The sequence below is a fragment of the Chinchilla lanigera genome, unplaced genomic scaffold (assembly GCF_000276665.1).
Source record: "Chinchilla lanigera isolate Chin_1 unplaced genomic scaffold, ChiLan1.0 scaffold00078, whole genome shotgun sequence".
Classification (NCBI taxonomy): Eukaryota; Metazoa; Chordata; class Mammalia; order Rodentia; family Chinchillidae; genus Chinchilla; species Chinchilla lanigera.
In genome coordinates, this window is record NW_004955479.1 from 4,175,996 (window position 1) to 4,200,500 (window position 24,505).

The 24,505-nt window shown below is 35.5% G+C and overlaps 1 protein-coding gene across 1 annotated transcript in view; it reads right to left on the bottom strand.

Annotated features, from left to right (window-relative positions):
* Cadps2 (Ca++-dependent secretion activator 2) overlaps positions 1–24,505 on the bottom strand; it is a gene marked incomplete at its 5' end in the record, with an annotated part of 523,834 nt that overhangs the window by 214,119 nt on the left and 285,210 nt on the right. The window contains 1 exon segment of the mRNA XM_013503273.1: positions 11,765–11,904. Within this exon segment, the coding sequence (XP_013358727.1) occupies positions 11,765–11,904 (140 nt within the window).

The window sequence follows — 24,505 nt, forward strand, 5'->3', positions numbered from 1 at the left end:
TGAGACAGACTCTGAAGAGACAGAGAAAACTCAATCAATAGGCTTTCCTAGGTTTCCCCAAGTTTATCATGCTTAGATTCCTTTTCTGTCCTCCAATCAGACATTGCATCATAGTCCATAAAAAGATAGTTTCCCTTTTTCTTTGGGTCCCACTTCTGCTATCTCTCATGTGATTGAAATCTATGTTCATTAAATAAATTTTTTGCTTTTCTCTTGCTAGCATGTCTTTTTTAGGAGTTTTAGCCATAAACCTAGCAATGAGTGAGAAAAGAAATATTTTCTCCTACATAAATGTATGAACATTTAAGTATCCACAGAAGATATGTGACAAAAACCAAGAAAGATGAGAATTACTTACTGAAGGAAATGTATATCTATATGACTACTGATAAATATGAAAACCCTTAGGATTATCTTGTATGGATAAATATTCACATTTTCATGAACTGAACAACTCTACTCCTAGGTACACTCTCAAGAGAAACTATGCACATGTGTACAGGGAGAGATGCATAACAATGTTCACAGTGCTGTTGGAAATAGCAAAAATCTGAGACTCATTCAAAACTATTTTGATGAAATGAACAAATGGTGTATATATACAGAAAGGCATATCATACAGGACTGGTTAGAGCTATAGCTGAATGTATATCTACATTTATATTTATATCTTTAACATGTAAATCAATGTGACATATGAAATGGGTCAAGAATTATGATCAACCCAATTGTGTGCATCTGAAAAACGAGTGGTAAAAGTGAATAGGACTTCATAGGAAGCCAGGTGTATCCGTCTTGTCTGTATACTATACCACTTTAAAAATCAGTGACTTGGAAAAACAGTTCATACTTCTCATGAGTGTATAGTTGACTGAGTAGTTCTGCTGCTCTGAGCTGGGTTAGGGAGGCCCCACCCTTGGTCTCTGGTCATCTCCAAATTGACTGGCTGAGCTCACCTGAATGTCTGAGACCTTGGTCAGGAAAGCTAGGCTGATGCAGTTCTGCTTTCCCATGTAGCACATATGAATTGTCATGGTGATGGCAGTGAGCAAGGGAGGAAGAGGAATTACAGAAATACTTCTTCAAGCCTATGTATATGCCAAGCTTAAAGCTGACCCATGAGCCAAAGCACGTCAGGCAGCGAAGCCCAAGTTTGGACGACAAGTACAGGTATAGTGCAAAAGGGATGGATTTAGGGAGCCCATTTATGTAATTAGTGTACTGTTTGTAAAGAGAATTAACTATGGCAATTCACTTATCTTTTTTAATATAGCAGATATGATCAATGTAATAAAACCATTTTATATAAGGAAAATCCAGGAAACCAGAAAGAAGGCTGTGAAACACCCACCCTCCTGGGGCCTGAGGGCAGGTGAGAGGAGAGACAGAGGCAGGGAAGGCTGGCTGGTGGAGTCAAGGAAAATGCCTAGCACAGAGGGCTTCCACAACTACACAATTCAAAGTCTGTCTTGTTACTGCACTGTCACAAAGTGGTGAAGTGGGACTGATTTCAGACCAGAGACTCTACTTGTGTAAACTAACCCAGAAGTGTCTCGCAATTAGGTGAAGGGTCTCTTTATGAGGAAAGACTAGATTAATAATAGAGAAAATAAACTTTTCTTGGTAAATCTGTGCTAATTTGATAAAACATGTAAGCCAGTGCCAGACAGGTAATGGTGGGTTAAATAAGGGTAGGAGAAATAAACTCACTGAGTAAAAGCACTTTAAAAGTATAGAACTGACCAGTTTAGATGCTGTCTGCTGGAGCGGCATAGCACAGGGAGGAAAAGGAGGAAAGGGAGGAAAGACTAGACGAGGGTAGACTTCTGAAAAATCTCAAAGATAGGTTAAAAAATTTGCATCTAATCCCACAGGCAACTGGGAAGACTGACAGATACTATTAGAAATTTAGGAGCTGGGGATATAGCTCAATTAATTTAAATTTAAAGCCTGTAAAACAACACATTTTATAAGACAGTCTTTAGATTTACAATCATATAAAAATTTAGAGACTAAGAAATTTCCTGTAATTCTTCTGGGCCAATAATATTTTGAAACGCTCGAACAAATTCACATATTATAGTAACTCCAATTAGATAGTACTGTAATTTGAAGTTTAAATGAAAAGGAATTGTGATGTAATTGCTGTAGTTTTCCTCAGAAAACATTCATTTGTTCATCCTACAGACATATGGTTTCTATTCAGTGCTAAGCAATATACTAAAAATTCAGTTTAAATACCACTATAAAACAAGGTTCCTCTGCTATGGGAATTACATTTATTTTGGGAGCTGGTCAATAGCAAATCATGGTAGGAAGACAACATTCAGTTTGGAGAGGTAATGATAAATATTAGCCAATGATTATAACAAAGGCAATGGTGATAGTTTAAAAAAATAATGAGGTCAGTTACAAGCAGAGAGAGCTGGCATCAGAGAGAGAAGTGCCTGTGTAAGGGGGCAAGATGGCTGCCTGTGGAGATGGCTTGAGGTAGAGAGCAGACTGAAGCGAGGATAAGAGCACACCACAGCAGAGGTGCCAGCAGCACAGGACTTCAGATCTCAACAAGGCTAATCTTTACCAGTTATTATTTTCATAAAATATTAACATATATAATTAGACTAATTATTCAATTGCATGAACGTCTTGGGTGCTATGGCAACCATAAAAGAAAAGTCTTTCAGACATTAAATATTCAGTAAGCTGTTCAGGCTTATCAATGCCTCCTTAAATAAAGCACATATAACACCAAAATTTAGGCTACAGAAAGCACCTAAGATAAAAGTAAAAGTAACATATTTAGTATGTAAAAGCAAATGAGAGCAATAGGGCATTATAAAACTGGACATATTTTAGTACCACAACCAACAAGACCTGACAGACTGATAAAAGATAAAAATCAAGTTGTAACTTAATGATTTAAGCAAAAAGTTGCACTACAGCATATAAAAAGTATCATTAGTAATTTAAATATGCATTGAAAGCATGTGCAATTTTAAAAAGTAAATTAGATTACATGAGACTGAAATAAAAGGACTATCATTAAATATGAAACAATCTTCAGATATTCTTCTTTAGAACCTGATCTTGTTGCTTAGATAGATCACTTAAGTCAGTTGCTCAGGCATGGTTTAAAACCTACAGGTAATATGACCATTTTTCTCTTGTGGACACAGATAGAAGCCAGAATAAAATCAGAAAAATAAACTTACAAATAGATGCAAATTATCTCACCGATAGTCATAATACCTGTTAAATAAAACTATTAAAACCTAACAATTAAGCAAAGGGCCCCAATAGAGGGCATCATTTTATACTATGAAAAAGTAACTGATGATTTGTACATTTCTAATTTCTCACCTGCTTTAAACATTTTCTGAACAAAGCCTAAAGATGTATTAAAACTATAAGAATGCTAGCATTACTGAATATTTTTACCATATCTTTATGAAAAATGGTAGAAGAGGAGATATGTTTAAACTGATCCGAATATCATAAAATGTATACATGTACTAAAATATTATATGGTGCCTATTAATATGTACAATACTTTCACTTTTTTGTGCACCATTCAAAATAAATTTAATTTAAAAATTATAATGAGCAATTATCAATTTACTAATCACTATTAGTTAATTGAATAGTTACTATGTAAAGAGCTGAAGAGTCACATGCTATATGGGTATCTTACTTCATGCTCAGGATGACCTCAGTTAATGATAGAAAAAGCACAGGCTAGAGAAGCTAAACAACTTGGACAAATTTATAAATAAATCATAGGACTAGTTTGAACTTAAGTCAGTCCAACTTCAAAACCTCTATACTTAAGCACTGTAAATCAGTTTCCTATTTATCAAAATATTCTTAACAAAAATAATTTATTGTAGAAATAATTTATTTCCATCTTGTCTAAGTGTATCGATGTTCCATCTCAGTTTTTAAAGATATATCTAATTTTAGGTCTATAGTAATGAATTAAAAGAAATAGATTTCACAAAAAACATAGTGATTCTAGTTAATAACAATGCACTGTATTCTGTTTTTTTTTTTTTTTTTTTTTTCGTCTTTTTGAGACAGGGTCTCCCTAAGCAGTTCAGGCTGGCCTTGACCTCACTGTGCAGCCCAGGCTGGTCTCAAACTCACAACGATCCTCCTGCCTCAGCCTCCTGAGTGCTGGGATTACAGGCATGTGCCACCATGCCCGGCATGCACTATATTCTTGAAAATTGCTGGGAGTACATTTCAAGTGTTGTTACCACAAAAACCCAAGTATGTGAAGTCATGTCTATGTAAATTAATTTGGTAAGTCATTCCATAATCATATATATGTATATGTGTGTATATACATATATATATGCTGTATATTGAAAACATATACATGATAAATACATATGATTTTTAACTGTCAATTTAAATGAATGAATGATGGTAGGTGTTTAAAAGAATGGAAACAGATTTCAGGGCTAGAAGGAATTGAAAGATGAGTTATAGCTACAAGATACAGTGGTGAATAATACTGTGGGCTAAGCAGCCACCCTCCTGAGCACATTCTGTAGAGTAAGGTACTGCTCCTCTAAACAACTCTACCATGTAGGTTCTATGCCATTTTCACTTTGGTGTTGAGAAAACTGAGGCACAGAGAAGTTTCATAACTTCCTCAATACTCCACAGCAACTGATGATGGAGCCAGGATTGGAAGCCAGGCAGTCTGGCTCCAGAGTTCATATTTCTCAACCACAATACCCTTTTAAAGATTAAATATACAACTGTCTTTCAGGAATTGTATTAAGGAATACTCTCCTATGAATTTCCTTAATAATCAGATTTTTAGTAAAGCAAATTTAAATACTTTTAATTAAAATAAAACCTCTTTATTTTGACAACTGCATTTGTTCATTGTTAAAAAGTATAGCCATATCACAGAAAACATGGAAAAACTTTCACCCCAGTCTCCTCTCCTTATTTAGTGTCTCCCTTCTGAATCTTATATATGCACCTATTTTTTAATACTTACCACAGTACACACAATTCTACAGCACATATTTTTCAAATTAACCATATACAACAGAAGCCTTTCATAGCCTCCATCAAGCTTCATGCATCCTTTCCTTGCTTTGTGCGGATTCCAGTGAATTCCCTCCTCTCTCATCTCTCTCTGTGGTGCCCTCACTTGGACCATTTCTATTCTCCCCAGCCCTGGGCCTCTGCCACACGGCACTGACATGGATGAGCGAACTGTGTGCCTGGAGAGGCAGGAGAGGAAAGGATTTACTAAACTGTAAATTTCTGGGGCCAAAGGAGCCTTTTATATTTTCTAGTCTGCTGTCCCTTTTAGTAACTGATGAGACTAAGGACAAGACACACATGCTGACACATCACAGTTAGCGACAGAATGGATACTACAAGCACAAGAGACTATTCCTAAGCTAGTGCTTATCCCACATCACTGTTACTGCCATTCCACTACGAGTGCCAGAGGACGACCAAAACATATTTACAACTAAGTCCAAATTTCTTTACCACCTAGTGTTCAGAAGTTTTGCCTTATTCATCCGTGCTAATATTTTCAAACATCTAAATATATGTAAAAGAATAAAACAGGGCTATATTCAATACAAAGTTTTCATAGTAAGGCCTCAATTTAGAAAATAAAACTATTCCATTATAATTCAGTACATTAACTCTTATAAAATTATAATAAGTAGTATTCCTAAGTACTTTTCATGTAATAAAGTATCCCAAATTAATTAAGATAGATTATGCATATATATAGTCTGTTTTATTAAATAAAGAAAAAAGGATGTTGCCATGTGTTTAAGTTATCTGGCCTAGAAGAGTCTTTAAGGTGCTCAGGTATGATGCTGGAGTATATTTTTAAGAGAAAGTGAGAGGAAGAAGAGGAGGAGGAAGAAAGGGAGCGAGGAACAGGAGGCAAAAGGAGAGGAAAAAGGAGAGGGAACAGAGAGAGAGGAGAAAGGGAAGACAGAGGAAGAGGGACGGATTCGATTCATTAAAAAAAAAAGAAAATAAAGCATGTCGAGGTCTTCCTCCCCTGGAGGAGAATCCAGAAAAGGTTGCTGAATGAAGAGATGAAGTCTGAGCTTAAAGTTACAGGCAAACCTAACACAGGAGAAACCACAGAAGCACAACACGCTAAAATATTTGGTTTAATGATTATTGAAATTATGCTTGAGAATGTTTCTACCATTACTATCATAATTAATTAAGCACTAACAAATACAGTTCTTAATGATTTAGCACACAGAAATTGTGAATATTCAGGCATTTGGAAAGGCAAAGTGGCTTTCTGAGTTAATCATCTTACTCCAAAAGTGACAACTACGTTAACTGTAGATAGAGACCAAAGATAGACTTCTCTGTGTAAGCTGTACTTGGAAAAAGAATCTATAACTGCTTAAGAATCTAGTAAACACTTGTTCAGAAGTTTTGGCAAGTTTACCAGCGGGATTTCTATGAAATTTGTATAAGCCAGACTGAAGCACATTTATCCTGGGAAGGCAAACTGACCTTTAATAGTTTCAGGTGAAAGATATCACACTATGGTTGTTTTACATCAGGGCATGCAAGAAACTATTTCTAAAAAATAGGTTTTAAATAAGAAATCCATCTTCTCCGGGAAAGAACAGAGCTGTCCTTTTTTTGTAGGGCTGGACTGTCCAAGCAAATTCCACTTACCTATAATTAAGGTTTTCCTCTCTTTGGTCATCAGACTATCCTTAAATTAATTGAAGATCATAAACCTTAACTCAGTCACAACACAATGCAACTTTACTAGAAAGCAGCAATTTTACTTTATGAGTAAGTGTGATGTTTAATGTGTGGAGTTTGTGTGGGTGTGCACCACAGCCTGAGCGCCCTCTCTCTGGGCCAACACGATCAGGCACAGGGTCACAGTAGCAGCACAGGCTGCCTGGTGCTTATCCTGTTCTTCCTTTTAGAAGCTCAACTGTTCTCTCTGCTCTGCACCAAGTGATTTTCCCTGTGCCTTTCCTGCCTTTTTATAAAATATACATAAAATTGAGACATATATTTGTGACCATTTCAAAGAATTTCCATCCACCCTTTCTCTAAACAAATGTAAAAAGAGCTGAATATGACAACACTAAAGGAAATGTGAGATGTATATGGCAATAATTTTGCTAAGATTTCACCTTACCAAGTCTTCTCTGTTTTAAAACTCTTCCTTAGTTACATGCAGGCTTCTGTTAGATTGTGGTTATAATGCTTCTACATATGTAACTGAGGATTTAGCTGTCTTCTTTTTATAGCTTTAATTGTCACAATAGTTATTTATTTCATGAGTTCCATTTTATTCTGCTTTCCTTTTCACTGAGAAGATAACCTTTGAGTTAGGAAAATAATTTCATGTAATAAATGAATTTGTGCATTTCAAATTAATACTGCTACTTAGCCACTAGGTTATGCTAAAGTACAGCCCATTCGTTCAAGAACACTTGTATCTCCAGCTATGCGCAAAAGCAGGAAATACATTTAAAAGGCAGATGTGAATCACCCAAATCTTTGAAAATTGAGCTGCTAATTCATTTAACAAATTTATCTGAGTTTCTATAATTTGTTTACATGAAATATTCCAGAAGAATAAATGAATCCAATGTTTTGGTAAGTACGTTTGTGGTAATGCCCAGTTTGATTTAAAAGAGTAGAACAATCATTCAGCTTAATTCATCAGAATTAATGTCTGATTTGATATGCATGCAGTTAGCCCTACTTAAAACAACTACATCTACAAGTAATGGACTGATTAGTTATTAGAGACAAGAACTGCAGATGAAATACATTTTATTTTCTGCTTCAAAAAACAGGTATTTTTAAAAGACAATAGTTGACAACCAAACACCATTTAATTTTCAATTTTTTTACATTAAATTATATACTATTTCCTGTAAATTATGTTTAGAACCATTTTAAGTTTCAATTTACAAGTGCTGCTTATTATCATATTTGAACTCTTTCCTTAAATGCTGAGGAATGTAATATCATTATTCATATCAATGTCTGCCCTTGGCTATACACTGGGAAGTACTGGGAATTCAACAGGTATAGGACACATAGCTTAGTGAGGAACACAAAGAAATATACACAATATTGATGCAATATTTAAATGGGGGAATGCAGGGCTATATATACAGGATAAATAAAACATATGTGTTATAAAAACATATGAGATACATATTTGTTGCCTGCATTATTGAAAAAAAGAATAGTTTTTACTACTGGAGTCCCAGAGTGTTTTCAATTCTGATATGCTCTGAAGATAAAAATCAGCAATCCTCCAATTTATTGTTTAATCCATTCAACAATTTTATCTGAAGAGGTGTCTGCCATATTTTAAAGATGAATTCACCTTTCCTTTAAATTTGACTTGTCTCATTTTCAATTATTAATTACTTATCTGTTAATTATTCATTACAAGATGAATTATTGACAGAACACAAGCCAGCCTCAAAGGAAAATACTATAAATTTATTACTTCTGTTATATCATTGCTTTGGTGTAAGTTAGACTACTGAGAAGGAAAGGTTAGTTGACTTTCTCTGTAATTTAAATGCAGTAAAATCTATGTACAAAACACCCTAGAAAAATATGAAAACAGTTATGTTGTGGGTGGAAACAGGTTTCCCACATGCAATGACATATAGGAGTTATATTCAAAATAATTAACACAATTCCCACACAGGCAGGAAAAGCTAGAACGGATGCCATGGTAAAGCACCTCCAATGGCCCCAGCCCAGAGTCTTCAAACTGTAAAGACTTTATTCTGGTAAATTATTACTTCTAATGTTAGCATTAAGATAGGTTTTGTTAAACTGCTATTATGGAATATGATATTCTTAATTTACTTTTGCTATAGAATATGCAAACTAGCAAAAAGGTATCACAGTTATTTTTACTGCTAGAATTTTTCACTCTGCAGGCCATAAATTGTAGAGATATCTGACTGCCTGAAAAATGCCTGTTAGTGTCTTTTAGCAGTGAGAGGTAACATCTTATATGTGGTTACCATATACAGCATTTCTGTTCTGAATCCACTGAACAAATCTTGAATTTTAAGGATTAAGTTGAGAGACTATGATATATTCTCTTTAGAGTTTATTCCTTCATCTGTAGTCTTGGGTAGAAATCAATTGCAGAGTCATTACAGGGGTTCTAACTTACTCAAAGAAATGCAATAGAAAGAAATTTCTATTTGGTGTAAAGGAGTGAGTACCCTCCCCCATTAATCCTTGTAAAGAACCTGTACTGACCACTGCCCTGAGCATTCTAAACTCAGAAACTGCTAGATTAGAGCAGGATTTCTTCCCATGCAAGTGAAAGGCTTCACTCTTGGCCCTAGGCCTCACTACTTGTCCAATATTCGTTCCTGAGACAATCGAATGCCCCAGGGGAAATCACCATAGAGTCTGCCATGGGTAGATTAAGAGGTATCTTGGCATTGTGACACAGTCCTGTTTCTTATTAGGCCATTCACTCAAAGAAAGCGAGACTGAGAAAAATTGAGTGAAGAAATAAGTGCCGTTCTCGGGACATACTCTTGGAACATACTATATTCATTTGTGCCTAACTCAAAATGCTACTAGTCTCTAAGCACTTTAGAGAACTCGTGGTCTCTCTCATCTTTTCAAAGCACTCCATAGCAACTGTGCTGAACTTATCATCATTTAGCTGAAAGCCCACCCAAGACTTTTGCCTTTGTATATATGCTGTGTCACGAAGCTGGCATGTCTTTCCGGCTCACTGTCCACCTGCTCCATTCTTGCTTTAAGTTCCACTTCAGATGTTCCTACAGGCCTGTGATGATGCCTTCCAGTTGGAACCAAGGAAGTGCTCAATACATGTCTCTGCAGAAATTAATGGTAAACAGGCAGATGGCCTAATGAAAAAATTATAAAGATTAAATCCTAGAATTGCCAGGTGCATTATGAGCTGAGTCAGACTTTACTCTGCGTTAACACATTAAAAATGCCTTGATGTAGATTATACAAAGTGCAGTTTCTTTCCTAAGAGCCTACCATCTGAGGTATTCTTGTCTTCTGTGAGACCTGCTCTGACACTGTGTTCCACTGGTCCAAACCAAGGGAGCAGCAGCTGATCCAAAGACAGTAGCACTGTTTGCTCACACCAGCTGCAGCATACCTATGTCAATGACCCCTCTCAAAGCCCAACTTTGTTTTCCTTCATGTTCATCCAAACAATCCTTCATATCTTTTGGGCCATCAGTGACATCTGCTCTAATATTGGTGATTTGGCTCCCAAAGCAGCAGACTCTTCTTCACAGAAGAATTCATTGCAATACTGCAGCGTTTACTGCTTAACACAGGTGAGTCATTTCAACAATAACTCTTCTCCACAGTAAAACAATAAAAGCGCTTCTGTTATAGGCAGCTGAGTTAGATAGAAACATTATAGGCAGTCAGACAAGGCCAGGCTCTCGAAGGAGCCAACAGGAAAGACAAGATAAGATACCCGTGGGCCAGACCTCAAGACAAAAGGACTAAACAAATGCACCCACACACCCCTTCTAGGTGCGAACATCAGGGATTGATATTCTAAATAAGTAACAACCACCTTCAAAAAGCCAGAAAGAGTCACTAGTCCAACCTCCTACAGGAAAAGCCCTTGTTCTGTATTTGTACCCACTTGCTATGTGACTCACTTCCCCATTTGATCCCAGTTTACTCAATTTTACCTGAACTATTATACTTGTAATCTTATTGGCTGACCACAGTTTTGTCCCACCTCATGCCCACCTTGTAATTTCCCATTTTCCCCCTATCTTAGACCTGCTTCACCTCATGGTTTTGCTCTATAAAGTCCCTGGGTAGGGCAAGGTCCTTGGCAAACCACTCGGGCTCCTCTTATGTCCCTCTCTTGGGCAGAAGCTTTCTTTCCCTCGATAAATATATTCTGCTCTTAACCTCTGTTGTTCCTAAAATTCATTCTTCAACGTTAGAGAGCACTAACTCGTCCCAGATATTGTTCAGATTCGGACTTTTTATTTTCCTGTATCACTCCCATTCTTTCCTAATTTTAACACCCATTCTTTGCTGGGATTTGGCTATGGTAAATTCTAAAGCATTAACCTAAGAAAAATCTAGGGCTTTAGAAGTTCATTTTATTCAATAGTGAAGACGTGTTTTCTCCCGGATACAAGGGAAAAATAATCTTAGCCAAGATGAAGGTTGCCTTAGACTGTGATGGTCCCTGGAGGCAGTCCCTGTACTACTGCTCATCCTGGAACAGGCACATCCCTCTCCATTAGTTTTCACTCACTCCTCCTGTCAACAAGCATCAGCCTTTCAGGTTTAATGGGAACCACCTTTCAGTTTTTATATATTCTATGAATGTTTAACTATTTCTGGGACTTGATTGCCGGGCTTGTAGCAACTATTACCATATCTTTATTGCAAAGAGTACTTCTTAGTACTTCTTGCATGCAGTAGTGCTGTTTGTCAGTACAGCTGGTACGTAATACTAAAGTGCCAATATGGTGTCAACATGCAGCACACAGTTATATTTTTGAAAAACCCGTGTATTTAGCTATAAAGAAGTCCATACACTTAAAAAAAATACACCTATATACATTATATATATATACATACATACATAACAAAACTCTTACATGAAAGCCTGATATGCTGGTTCTCCCAATAAACTGACAAAAGTGAAACACTAGAGTGGAATCCAATGGTTCAAAGGAGAAGCATTTTCAAACACACTCACCCACTATGCTTCATATGTGGTGGTTTATCCATACGCACTGCCAGTTTGATTTTTAAGTCAGAGTCCTGACTATTTTTTGGAACTATCATTCGGTGTAATTCAGCTGACTTAGAGCTATTAGAAGTTGGATATAATATCACCTGTAAAGGACAAAAAGAAAAAGAAAAAATGTATATAAGTGCATAATACAGTATCCATGAATTGGAACTGAAACCTTTCCTATATATTTTCATATTTGGAAAGGGTTGTGAATGCCCACATATACCTAATAAACCATTTGACTCATTCCCACTCTAGCAAGTGGGTTTTCAATATTGATTTATTTATTTTTGACAAGTATGTGCATTTATATTGTGACACAATGGGTTTTCTTCCTGTGTCACTTCATAATGAATTAACAGAACAACAACACCAAGTTGGACTGATAGTTGAAATACATTTAGTGAATGCCTTCAGTACAATTTTGAAACTGCTTAACTTTTCAAGGCCAAGAAGCTTAGAAAGAAAAATCCTTAGAAATTACAAATATGCTTCATAAAGCCAGACCAATTATTGGAGTTGTATACACATATGCCTCACATTTTAATCTTTTCAGTGAAAAAGTATTAAAGGAAATAAACTAATGAAAGTTAGAAAAGAATGATCACACTGCTCTAGATCAATAACAAAGAAAGACTCTTGTTCTGACTATGTTTTCAAAACTATTCAGAGGATGTTATAGCTACTAAAAGTAACTGTTTTAAATACAAGTGCCAAATTATGAAGTGATTATTTTGACATTTCCCTTCATTAAGCCAATCCAAGAAAGAAAAACCTGCTTTTCACAAAGTAGGTGCCACATAGACAACGCAATGCCCTTTCCCCTTTAGTTTTGACAACATTTACACATAGCCCATTTGTAGACTCCAACTTTAATGCTCATTTTAAAATGGAAGTACTATAGCCTAAAAGAACAAAGACGCAAAGTGCAGCACATCTTAATTTTACCCATTCTTACCCGAAACCCACAGGAAATCTAAATGAGGTTTATTTTGAATGGAAGGGCTGTAAAGATGCTCAGAGATGCTGAGATATTCATAAAGCGTACGTAGCAATGTAATTTGTTGCGTCCCGCCCCCTTCAGAACTCCTTGTATCTACACACAAGTGGAAATGCTTGCTGAAAATTTAAACTGCTCTCTCTTTCTATGAAAGGCAGCACAGTTATGAAAGCTTCTCAAACCGTTCTCAACTTGTGAGTGTTAAATGTACATACTATTTTGAGACATTTCTCAAACATATCACTCTATTGAGTCCCACATATCTATAGACTCAGACACATACAGGACATCAAAGAACAGACTAAATGGCATTTGCAATGTTCTCAAAATTATGATCATACTTAGAATTAATTCATTTTGACTGTTAAAAAACCCAAGGGAATATTGGACAGATCCTTTCTTAAGTGACAGTAAAAGAAAAAAAAAGTTGATAGCTTCAGGATCAAATCAGTAGACAAAGGTCATTTCCAACTTATAAGGTGACCCCCCCAACCAGAAAAATAAAAGTCAAAGTCTAAAATAGCTATACATTCTCTAGAGCTACAACATTCTAAGCCAGTCTTAGGAGCATTTCCTCTTTCTCCTTACCATCTCTCCTTTTTAAAAATTATTTTGTCATGAACCACCTACAGACTTTATTCCTTTTGAATGCTTCCTTCTATGTTTAAATAAAAATTGATATTATTCCAATTCTAAAAGTCTTATAGGAGAATATTTAAAATTTTGAAAGCATCTCTTTCTATAAATGCCAACAACAGGTTACTAAAGGTTTCAATTAGTTTCAGCTGACCCACAAATTAAGGATTATCCCTATTCTGAATACTATTATTTCCTTTTATATATTAATTTATTCAGTAGTACATGTCTGTGATGCAAAATGATTATTTTCATTGTGGGTACCTGGCAAATGTACATGACACATCTTACTGCTTTCTTTTTATATCTTTTTCCCCTCCAGTCCCTCCCACTTTATCTCCTGGTCCGCTTCCCAACTGCAGTAGATCTATCTCCCTGTTTCCTGTTATTTTTTTATTTTGTTCTTTATATATCCTTTATATACCTCATATGTGAGAAATCATATGGGATTTAAGCTTGTATGTCCGATTTATTTCATGTAACATGTTTTTTAGGTGTATCCATTTTCCTACAAATGGTTCAAATTGATCTTTCTTTACAGTATTTTGCTGTGTATAAATACATTTTCTTTACCTATTCACCTGTTAATGCATATGTAAGCTGATTCCGTAATTTGCCTATTATGAATTTTGTTGCTATAAATGTTGGTATGCATGTATTGTTGTAATATGTCTAAGTCTTTCAGGAAGATACCTAGAAGGGGAACACTTGGCTCAAATGGAATTTTTATTTCTAATTTTTGAGAATTCACCATACCGATTATGTACAGAAACAGACATGTGGATCAGTGGAACAGAAGAGATGATGCAGAAACAATCCCAGGCACATTCACCCTCCTTATCATTGAAAAGGAGGTCAAAAACATACACTGTGGGAAAGACTGGCTGCTCTTTAGCAAACAATGCTGGAATAACTGGTTATCTATATGCAGAAAACTGAAGCTGGACCCATATCTTTCACCATGTACTGAACTAAAACTGAAAAAGGATCAAAGATCTAAATATTAAAACAGAAACAACCCATTAGAAGAGAAGGTAAGTAGAATTCTTGAAGTCACTGGAGTAGGCAAGGACTTTCTGAACAGAACCACAACTGCACAAGAATAACAACAAGAGTCAACAAATGCGAGAATATCAAATTAAAAAGCTTCTGGATAGAAAAGGAAACAAGCAACACAGTGCAGAGACAACCTATGGAATGCCATCATCTCTGCCACATTTTCTGACAGGTGTTTCCGACTGAAGTCAGTGGGAGAATGTATTGTTCAGCACTGTTCAGTTACATAAACATTTGAGTGTACACTATGTGGGATTCACCATGATGAATATAAATAGCTCAAGCCCCTCGGGAATCTCATAGTATTTTAGTCTTGAATCTAACATATCACTCCTTCCTATCAGCTTTGTATTTTGAGGAATACAGAGTATTCCTGTATGAAGCAGTTTCCTGATTCTATTAATCTTGGGATTTACTTATCATTGTCTGTTAGGCTTCTCTATTCTATCTAATATGTAGCTAATTTTCTGTGTTAAATTCTGTTATGGCTTGTATCTAGATTCCACCCATTCCTTCTATGCTCATAGATGGGGCTTTTGGGAGGTGGCTGGGTCATGGATTTACGATATTGGATCATGGGTGATACTGGATTAGTCCACTCATGGATTTATAGCTGGGTGTGCTGTTTTGGAGGTGAAATCTGGTGGGAAGAGGTGGGTCATTATGGGTGTGGCCTGAGGGGTATATATATCCCTCTTCCCCCCTTGATCCCTCTCTGCTTCTTGCCTGCTATGCCACAAAATGTTTCTCCTCTGCCATGCCTCTCTGCCCTGCCTTGGACCCAGCTGACTGTGAAACCTCTACGAAATGTAAATAAATAAAACTCTCCTCCTTTTGAGGGTGTTAGGTATTTTGTCCCAGAAAGGGTTGATTCATTGTGTCAACCTGAGAAGTTTGAAAGCTTAACTAAGTAACTGAGCAGTTCTACATCCTGGGGTATAGAGGACATGCCCTAGGGTGCTTGTTTATGGTGCAGGATGCTGTAATGGTTGATTCATTGTGTCAATTTGAGAAGTTTAGAAGTTTAACTAAATGACTCAGCTACACACTGCATGTGTGATAGGGCAGGATGGGGAGAAAGGGGAATAGTGTTAGATAACATAAATTTCAGCTCATAGTTTGCCAGGCCACAAAAAGGCTCTAAATGCGCTATCCTGGATAGAAGGATGGGAGGGGTTTTAGGTTGTTTCTGCTCCCCAGTAGAGGCAAATGTGTTCTATGGATAAGAGGAAGGGTAACGTAAGTATTTGGTATGGAGGAGGGTGAAGTATGGAAGAGCATGTACTGCCCACCAGGACTCATACTTTCACTAGTATAGAGCCGTTGCTAGTAATGAACTGGTCAGCCAAGGTCCATGATTCCTGCTCCCCTGCTATCAAGAATGGACATGTGAAATTTCCAGCTAACGGAGTGTCAGACAAGTAATATGTACCACTATAGAGAAAGATGATTAAGATAATTAAAATACACCTACCATATCCCTCTCATTCCTCCGTAAGTGGAATACAGAGAACACCAATGCCAGAGGAAGTAATGGAAGAAATCAGGGTCCTTAATCACCACACAGAAGGAGGGCGCCCTCCAATTTCAAGTGCCCTTATCAAATTATTCTGAGTTGACACTGTTCTGAACTACTGAAATGTTACCAGGTGCTTACTACAGCATTTACTAGTCTCTTAATGAAAATATTAAGACAATGTTTTGCTTTGTAAATCTTTCATGAGTAAGTGCTGAAAGAACTGTTTTTCATGATAAGTGGTTTCACTTCAACAGGATTTAGCTCATGTACAGAGAAGTCTATCTAAGGTTGATGGTCAGATTAAAAATATTTAACATATAAAAATTAACCAGATCCATCTATATCCTAGGTTTATATCTACATTAAATTATAGCTCTATAAAAAAGTAAACTTCTTACGTTATTTAAACATTTTGTTCTTTGCTGTTTATTTCACTTAACCTTTATACATTTCTGCTTCTAGTTTATTTTTGTCACTGACATGTTAAAATGTCTTTTCAGTTAGCATGACACAAAAATTTTTATGACTTTTTATCTTAAATATAAAGCCAATGTATCTTATTTGTTATAAAATGCCAGTATTATACGCACTCTTTGTTAAGATTTGGTTTAAAAACACAAAATTGTTTTTAAGACCTTTTAAAAATTCTGTCAAATTCATTGATTAGGAAGAACTAAAATTCAAAGAAAAATGAAAATATACCTAAAGATATGTTTAGAGTAATGGGTTCAGAAGGATCTTTCTCGTAAAATGTACTTTGATGAGCTGGCACCTCATAATTGCTTCTCCTCTCTCAGGACACTTTGATCAAAAGTAAATAATTTGTATTTTTGTGTATATATCAATACTGTGTGTAATCTCAAAAAGCCTGTAAAATTCATGAATTCAAGGCTATCCATTTCTTAACTCTTAACCAGCAAATACCTGAAAAACAGAAATACTAAGGTGAGAAAGAAAGAAAAGTAGAAGGGTAAGCTAAATAATTTACTGCCTTTTCATGTAATTCCTTCCAAGAGGGATTATTGTTTCCTTTGAAGTCTAAAAGAATACAAGGCTTATAAGGCAGACACCGGGAGGAAAGAAAGAGGAAGGGTATTGGAATTGACCATATTAACAGTGGACCTTAGCAAATGGCACAAAATTCTAATGAAGACCTTGTCTTCACTTCCCTAGGTTCTTGGGCCCTTCCCACACTTGGCTGTGCAACTTTTCCTTGGTCCTTGCAGTTTACCCTCAGTTTCCCTGGCTTACTACAAAAAAGAACTTCAATAAACACAAATGCTCACTGCATTTTCTGTCATGCCAATTCTCTTTTTACATCCCCATAAATTATAGTGCCAAGCCCAGAAGATTTTTAAAAGAAAAGGACTCCATAATTGAAACTAGAAGCCAAGGAGGTGGAAGAAAGCCAGAAGGGCATGCTGTATCACATTCAAGTGGACAGTGTTTTGGTGAGTGGCTGTCAGCACTAAATAACAAGCAAGAGGTCAGACAGGGTAGGACCTAAAAGGCTTGTGTGATTGGTTGAAAAAGAAACAGCTCAATGACAATTTCAGCAAGACAAAATTTAAGTGAAGCACCACAAGGACAGTTTGAAGGTGACACGTATTTGGGGGATGAAGGAAAACTCAAAGGTTAAGTGAAATTAAGATCAGGCAAGTTAGGCAAGGAACATTATTTCAGTTAGATAATTCACCATGTGCACAGCAAAGTAGGGTGAGAACATAGTTAGCAGGCACGCTAAGGAAGAAAAAGGATGGTTGTGCATGTGGGACCAGAAAGGTAGACTAAGGATGCATAGTAGACTAAGAGTTTTCCTGAGTTTGTGTGTGTTATCCTACAGATGACAAGGAATCCAAAGATGCTCTTAAATCAGAGAAAAAATTTTTATATTCTCATAAAAGAGTTACTTACTTTTAAGTAACCTCCTCTCTCCAGCTGTATACAACCTAGAGAGGAGTCACGTGACTCACTGTGCAATCAAGTGTTCTCATAGCCAACTACAAGATTAATTCCTCTTAAAAATACATCTTTAAAACAGAAAAGGAAAGGACTGAAAATGCTAGTAGCTGAAATCATATTTCAGTTTTTGATTAAAGATCATTTTTGCTGACAGACATGTCTTCAAGACAAAGAGTGTTTCAAGCAAATAACTAAGGCACCAAAACATCTCTGCAGCTAAGGAGAGCCTGTTTCGATGAAAAACTTGGACTTCTGGGTTTAGTTGACATTTATCTACTTTATTCAACTGACAGAGTTACAGGTAACAAAGCCTCACGATGACCATTCCTTGTCAGCCTTCCAAGAATCTTCTTGAGGGCTAAGGGCCTTGAGATGGAACATATTATCAAACACTCTCTGGACTTCCTTTATTTCATAAATATTTAGAGAAGCTAGTAACTAGCACATGTTTCTCCAATAATGAAACTACAACAGCATGAGCAGATGAACTGGGTGATTTTTTTCAAGAGAAATCTACATCTTCCCTTAGTAACATTTTCTAGTGTCTTAATACACTTGAGGTTGCTTAACTTAAATACTTTTCCCTTTGATTTTATATCATTTGCTCCTTTCATGCTTAGTTTAAATAAAGAACACCTGCTCACTCCAACTAACACAATGGTCTTTGTATATTGACAGATTGGCATTAAGTCATCTGTCAACCTTACTGTCTGTGGGCTAAATTCATTCCCCTTCATTTTCAACCATGGAAAGAAACACAGAATTTACAATCTGGAAGTGATTAAACTCCCAACCCCTTACCAAATCTCTTACCAAAACTGTACTTGGCCTAAGAGAGAAATACATATCGACTTCCTTCTATAGTACATTTATTTTTCTTAAAGACATTTTTTAAAGAAAAATGAAACAATAAAACAAAAAAGGAGAAAGTATTGTCTTAAGTACAGGGTTTTCCTTACCATTAGCTTGTTAAGAGACAGAGATTAAGTATTTTGTGATCTGACACACAAGCTAAGTAAACCACTATCTTTCAGCTATTTTTCCTCATTTTTATTGGAACTGTATATATATGGTATACAGTGTGATGTTTTGGTATACATAGTAATTGCTGTGATAAAGCTAATTAATATACTTATCTATTCACACTACTACCAGTTTTGCTTTCTTTTACAAATTTATTTTAATTGACAATTATTATGTATATTTCAAGGGTAAATGATAGAATGCTATATAGCCCTAAAAAGGAAGTTCTGTTATTTGTAACAGCATAGACTGAACAAAAGGAAATCATTTTAAGTAAAATAAGCTAGGTTCAGAAAGACAGATCTCGGTTTATATATGGACCTTAAAATAGTCAATCTCATGGAAATAGTAGAAAAATGGTTACTAGAGTCTGGAGAAAAAGAGAGAGGAGTCAGAAAGACAAGATGTTGATCAAAGAGTACGAAGTTTGAGCTAGACTACTATTTAAATAACTATGTGACTTTTGTTTTTGTTAGTACACTGTACATATGTGTACATATGTGTCTGCAGTACATAATGGTTATACTCCCTGTATGGTCTTCGTATATCCACAGAACACATCGCAATTTCTTTTTTCATACCCTCCCTCTTCTCATCCTCCCTCCATCTCTTGATCCCCTTCAAGTCTGAGGAAGGCCTATTTCCTTTTACTTTCTATTATCTATATTTTATTTTGCTTCAAATTTTAATTTAGCTTCATATAAAAGAAACCATGCAATATTATGCTTTTGTGCCTGACTTATTTCACTTAACATTATGGTTTTGCATTTCCCACAAATGACTCAGATTTGTCTCTCTTTTCAGTAGAGTATTACCCAATTATGTGCAAATACCACATTTTTAAATCTATTTATCTGATGATGGATGTATGGGCCACTTCCAAGGCTATTATAAATCATGCTGCTATAAACATAGGTGTGTACACATCACTGTAACATGATGACTTTAATTCTGGGAAGATCCCTAGAAGGGGAATAGCAAGGTCAAATGGAATGTCTAGTTTTAGTTTTTTGTAGAATCTCCATCTTGATTTCCATAGTGGTAGGACTAATTTACCTTCCCACCAGTAACATCACTAGCATTTGTTATTTGAGTTCTTGATGATAGCCATTCTTTTTGTCTTTTTTTCCACGTTATTTTTTTTATTTTAAAAATAAAAGGAGGAAAACATTAACAGACAGACAACCTTTTACAAAACAGCAAAAGAACAGTACAGACAATACAGAGTTACAAAAAAAGTGGTAGGAAATTAACAATTCTTGTTGTATTACATATTGATATCTTCAAAGTGGTTTCTCATGAAAACAGATGGAGACATGCAATATTGATCAATCAAGGACTCATTAACAGTTTCTTTCAGCATAGAAATAGAAGACAGTAGATCAACTATGTTAACTATCCTGTATACACATACATAAAAAATTTCTCTTTCTTTCCCTTCTCTTTTCCCACATCTCAGTTGCCCTTCACCCTGGAGTGTTTTCCTATCATTTCACAATGTCAATCATACCTCCGAGTTTAAATTAACTCTTTCAGGTTTTACAGTAGTGAGACAATGCGGTTGCTTGCACATGGAGGTCTGACTTATTTCACTTATGAGTATGGTTTCTAGTTGTGACCATTTACCTATAAAAGCCTCGAATGTAGCTTTGTTTATAGCTGACTAATATCCCATTATATAAATTGTGGAAGCAACCCAAATGTCCATCTACCGAGGATTGGATAAGAAAATTGTGGTACTTTTATATAATGGAATAGCCATTCTTTTTGGAGTAAGATGGAATCTCAGTGTTGTTTTAATATGCTTTTCTCTATTGACTGGTGATGTTGAGAATTTCTTCATGTATTCATTTTACTTACCCATTTTTTGATTGAATCTCTCATCGGGGGGGGTTGAATTATATATGTATTCTAAATAATAGTCCTCTTTTATTTGGGGGAGATAAAAAATGTTTGAGTTGTTTATATCTCCTAGATATTAGTCCTCTGTCTGAGGAATGGGTGGCAAAAATTTTCCCATCTGTAGGTTGCCTTTTCATTCTATTTGTTGTTTCTTTTGGTGTGCATAAGTGTTTTAATTTATATGAGCCCATTTGTGGATTCTTGGTACTATTTCCTGTGCAACTGGGGTTCTGTTCAAAAAGTTTCTGTCTACACTTCTGACTTCAAGATTTATGCCTATTTCATCTTCTAACATGCTGAATGTTTCTGTTTTAGCATTTATTTCTTTGATATATTTTGATTTTAGTTTAGTACATGGTGAGAGATATGGGTATACATTCAATGTTCTGCATGTGGATAACCAGTTTCTCCCATTGCTTATATAAAGGAGACAGCTTTTCTATAGTGTGTTTTTGGCCCCCCCCTTTTTTTGCCCCCTTTTCAAAGATGAAGTGGCTCAATGTGTCTGGGGTTCTTTCTCCATCCTTCAGTATAGATCCACAAGTTTGTGTGCCACTACTATGCTGTTTTTATCACTGCTGCTTTGTAATATAACTTCATGTCTGGAATTGTGATGCCTCCCACTTTGCTCTTGAAAGTTACCCAGGACTGCTTTGACTAGTCTGTGTCTCTTCTGGTTTATACGAGTTGTAGGATTGTTCTTTCAGTTCTGAACCCTGGTTCCCCTTATATCTTATTGCAGACACTCAAAACAAATTCTGGTTGGTTGGAAAGCTAGATGGATAGATAGATGCTTTAAAAAATCAAAAATAAAAATGAATTTCTAAAATGAATACTTTATTGAAGCAAAAAAAGGTTTGCCAATTACTGCCAAAATTTGATTACAGACAATGACAGTAGTAAATTCTAGAATTTACATGTCATTTACTTGTCATTGTCTAAAAAATATATGACATTCTCATCCTTCCATTTCTGGAATGCAAAGGTAAAATACTGGCCCCTCAAATTGCTCTTGTCCTAATTCCCAGCACTTTTAAACGTGCTATCTTACATGGCAAAGAGAAGTTAAGATATCAGGTAGCATTAGAAGCGAAAAAAGGGGAAATTATGTAAGTATGTATATACAGGATAGCTAACATAGCTGTACTACTGTCTTCTATTGCTCTACAGAAAGGAACAGTTAATGATTACTTGTTTGATCAATCTTGTATGTCTCTATTTGTTTTCCTGAGAAACCACTTTGAAGATATCAATAAGTAATACAAAACCCACGGTTAATTTCCATTCACCTTTGTCTGTAGCTCTGTTTTGTTTGTATTGTTCTTATGCTATTTTGTAAATGGATGTCTGTCTGTTAATATGTTTTCCTTGTTTTATTTTTTAAAATAAAAAAAAGGATATCAGGTCACACTAAGGAGAATGGCATATATCATGCAGGTGAGCTATCTGTCTCCACAAACTGTCTTAAAATGGAAGAGGAAGAATCAGTATTGGTGTAATATGACATGAAAAAGACCTAACCAGCCACAGCTGGCTCCAGAAATGGAATGGTTCCATGAGCCAAAGAATACAGGCAGCCTCTAGAAGTTTGAGAAGAAAAATAAGAAGTCTCCCCCTAAAGCAATTTTAACCTACTGAGACCATTTTAGACTTCTGACCTTCAAAACTATAAGAGAACAAATGTGCACTGTTTTAAATCACTAAATGTTTTGTAATTTGTTATAGCTGAAACAAGAAACAAATGTATACAATAAAAGCTGAGATTCATTCACCAAAAATTTAAATCTACCTTTTAAATTAATTCTATTAAGTGTGATTCAAAGGTGGCTTTACATATAGATTTCTATCATCAGTTTTATCTGCTTATAAGGTATATATGAATGCTTGTGTGTGCTTATGTTTATCATGTTTTTAAAGGATTCTGTCTAAAATCTTTTGTGTATATATATATATAATTTTAAAGCAAAATGTTGACTTTTCTTACAATGAATCTACATATTTTAGCACATTGCCATCAGCTTGAACCACTGGTGTACAAACAGATCTAATCCCTTTTATTGGTCTTTTACTAATAAAATTAATAAAAAGCTGCATCATGGAACAGTCACATATATATTACCAGTGGTTTAAGCTGCTCAGCCATAGGATATATGAGTTAAGGCCCCATAGTGAACATGTTAAATTGGATTAACAACAAGTCTGATGATTCTGGTTATTTCAGTGAAGGCTGTCATGTTCATATATTTCTAACGAATTTCACCCAAGTGATCAATACCAAATGATCAAGAATTATATCTTAAATTTCAAAGCCTATCTGAAGATTATGAAGGAAGTAATCAACTTTGTCACACACTATATCTTCATGGCCCAATTAAGGACATTACCTTTTATTTATCTTCATATATCATTTTTATTGCCTGTAAGGTATTGATTTCATACTTTTCCTTGGATGTAACAATATATTCCATCATACCTACAACTGTATTTTTAAAGACTTATCTAGCTCGGTAAGCATCATTATTATTCTTGATCTATTCCTCTCAACCATAAATTATGAGCAGCACTAACCTTTACATTTACTTACCAACAGTTTCTATTGCAGAACACTGCATGAGCGGCTTTATTATGTTTCTTTTTAGTAGCCTGGCTATTACAATATCTGCCAGTTAGGGAGAAGCTCTCAATTGAGTGTCTCAGACTTTCATGAAACAAATGAATTCTCACACCACCCTTAAAAGGCAAGTATTATCTTATTATGTAAATAACTTGACACTGAAGTTGAGTGAATAAGGAGAATTAATTCTAGATAATGATACACATTTTTAATTTTACATTTCCTCAATTTGACAATTATTTCTTTCATTATTTCATAACCACTATATTAATAAGTTTTGCTTTGCTCTCACTATTTCCATATTAAGCACACACTATAAGGATTTTTAAAGCAAGTCAGTTTCTTTCAAAGTGTAAAATATGACGGGAGCATGTGCAGGAGGTAGGAACAGATAATGTTTAAACTTGGATAATTTCAATTTTAGCTTTAAACTGAAGAGCCTGGAACATACAGCTTCAGTACAATGCTTTGGGCCTGATCAGAAAATTTATAGAGTATTTATATTAAAAACCAACTACCATTCCTCAGAGGAAAGGAGGATCCTTATTCTTATTTTGAACATAAAATTTATTCAAGGTGCAGCAATCATTACTTAAGAATTTGCCAGAATAACAAAGTAATGAAAACTGTTTCAAGTTATCATTTTGTAATATATGCAAATGAGTCAACACTCAAACAATGAGGAAGGAAGATGAGCATATGAGGTTGACAAATTGCTATGATACTGTCTTACATACTCTAAAAGATCAAATTAATTAAGAAATTACGGGTAAGTAGTAAGACAGGAGGATGGCAGGGAAGAGGAAGACCTGTGAGCAGTGGAAAAGAGGTGAACTTACTTGTTTCTGCCTTCATGGCTACTAAGACAGAGTCAAAACCACAATCAATGTTTTATGCAAGCAGATTCAGCTTTTTCAGCAGATTCAGCTTTTTCAGATTGTCATGCTTAACAACCAACTAATTTAAATCTTCTACCTTGGATCTAAGGAA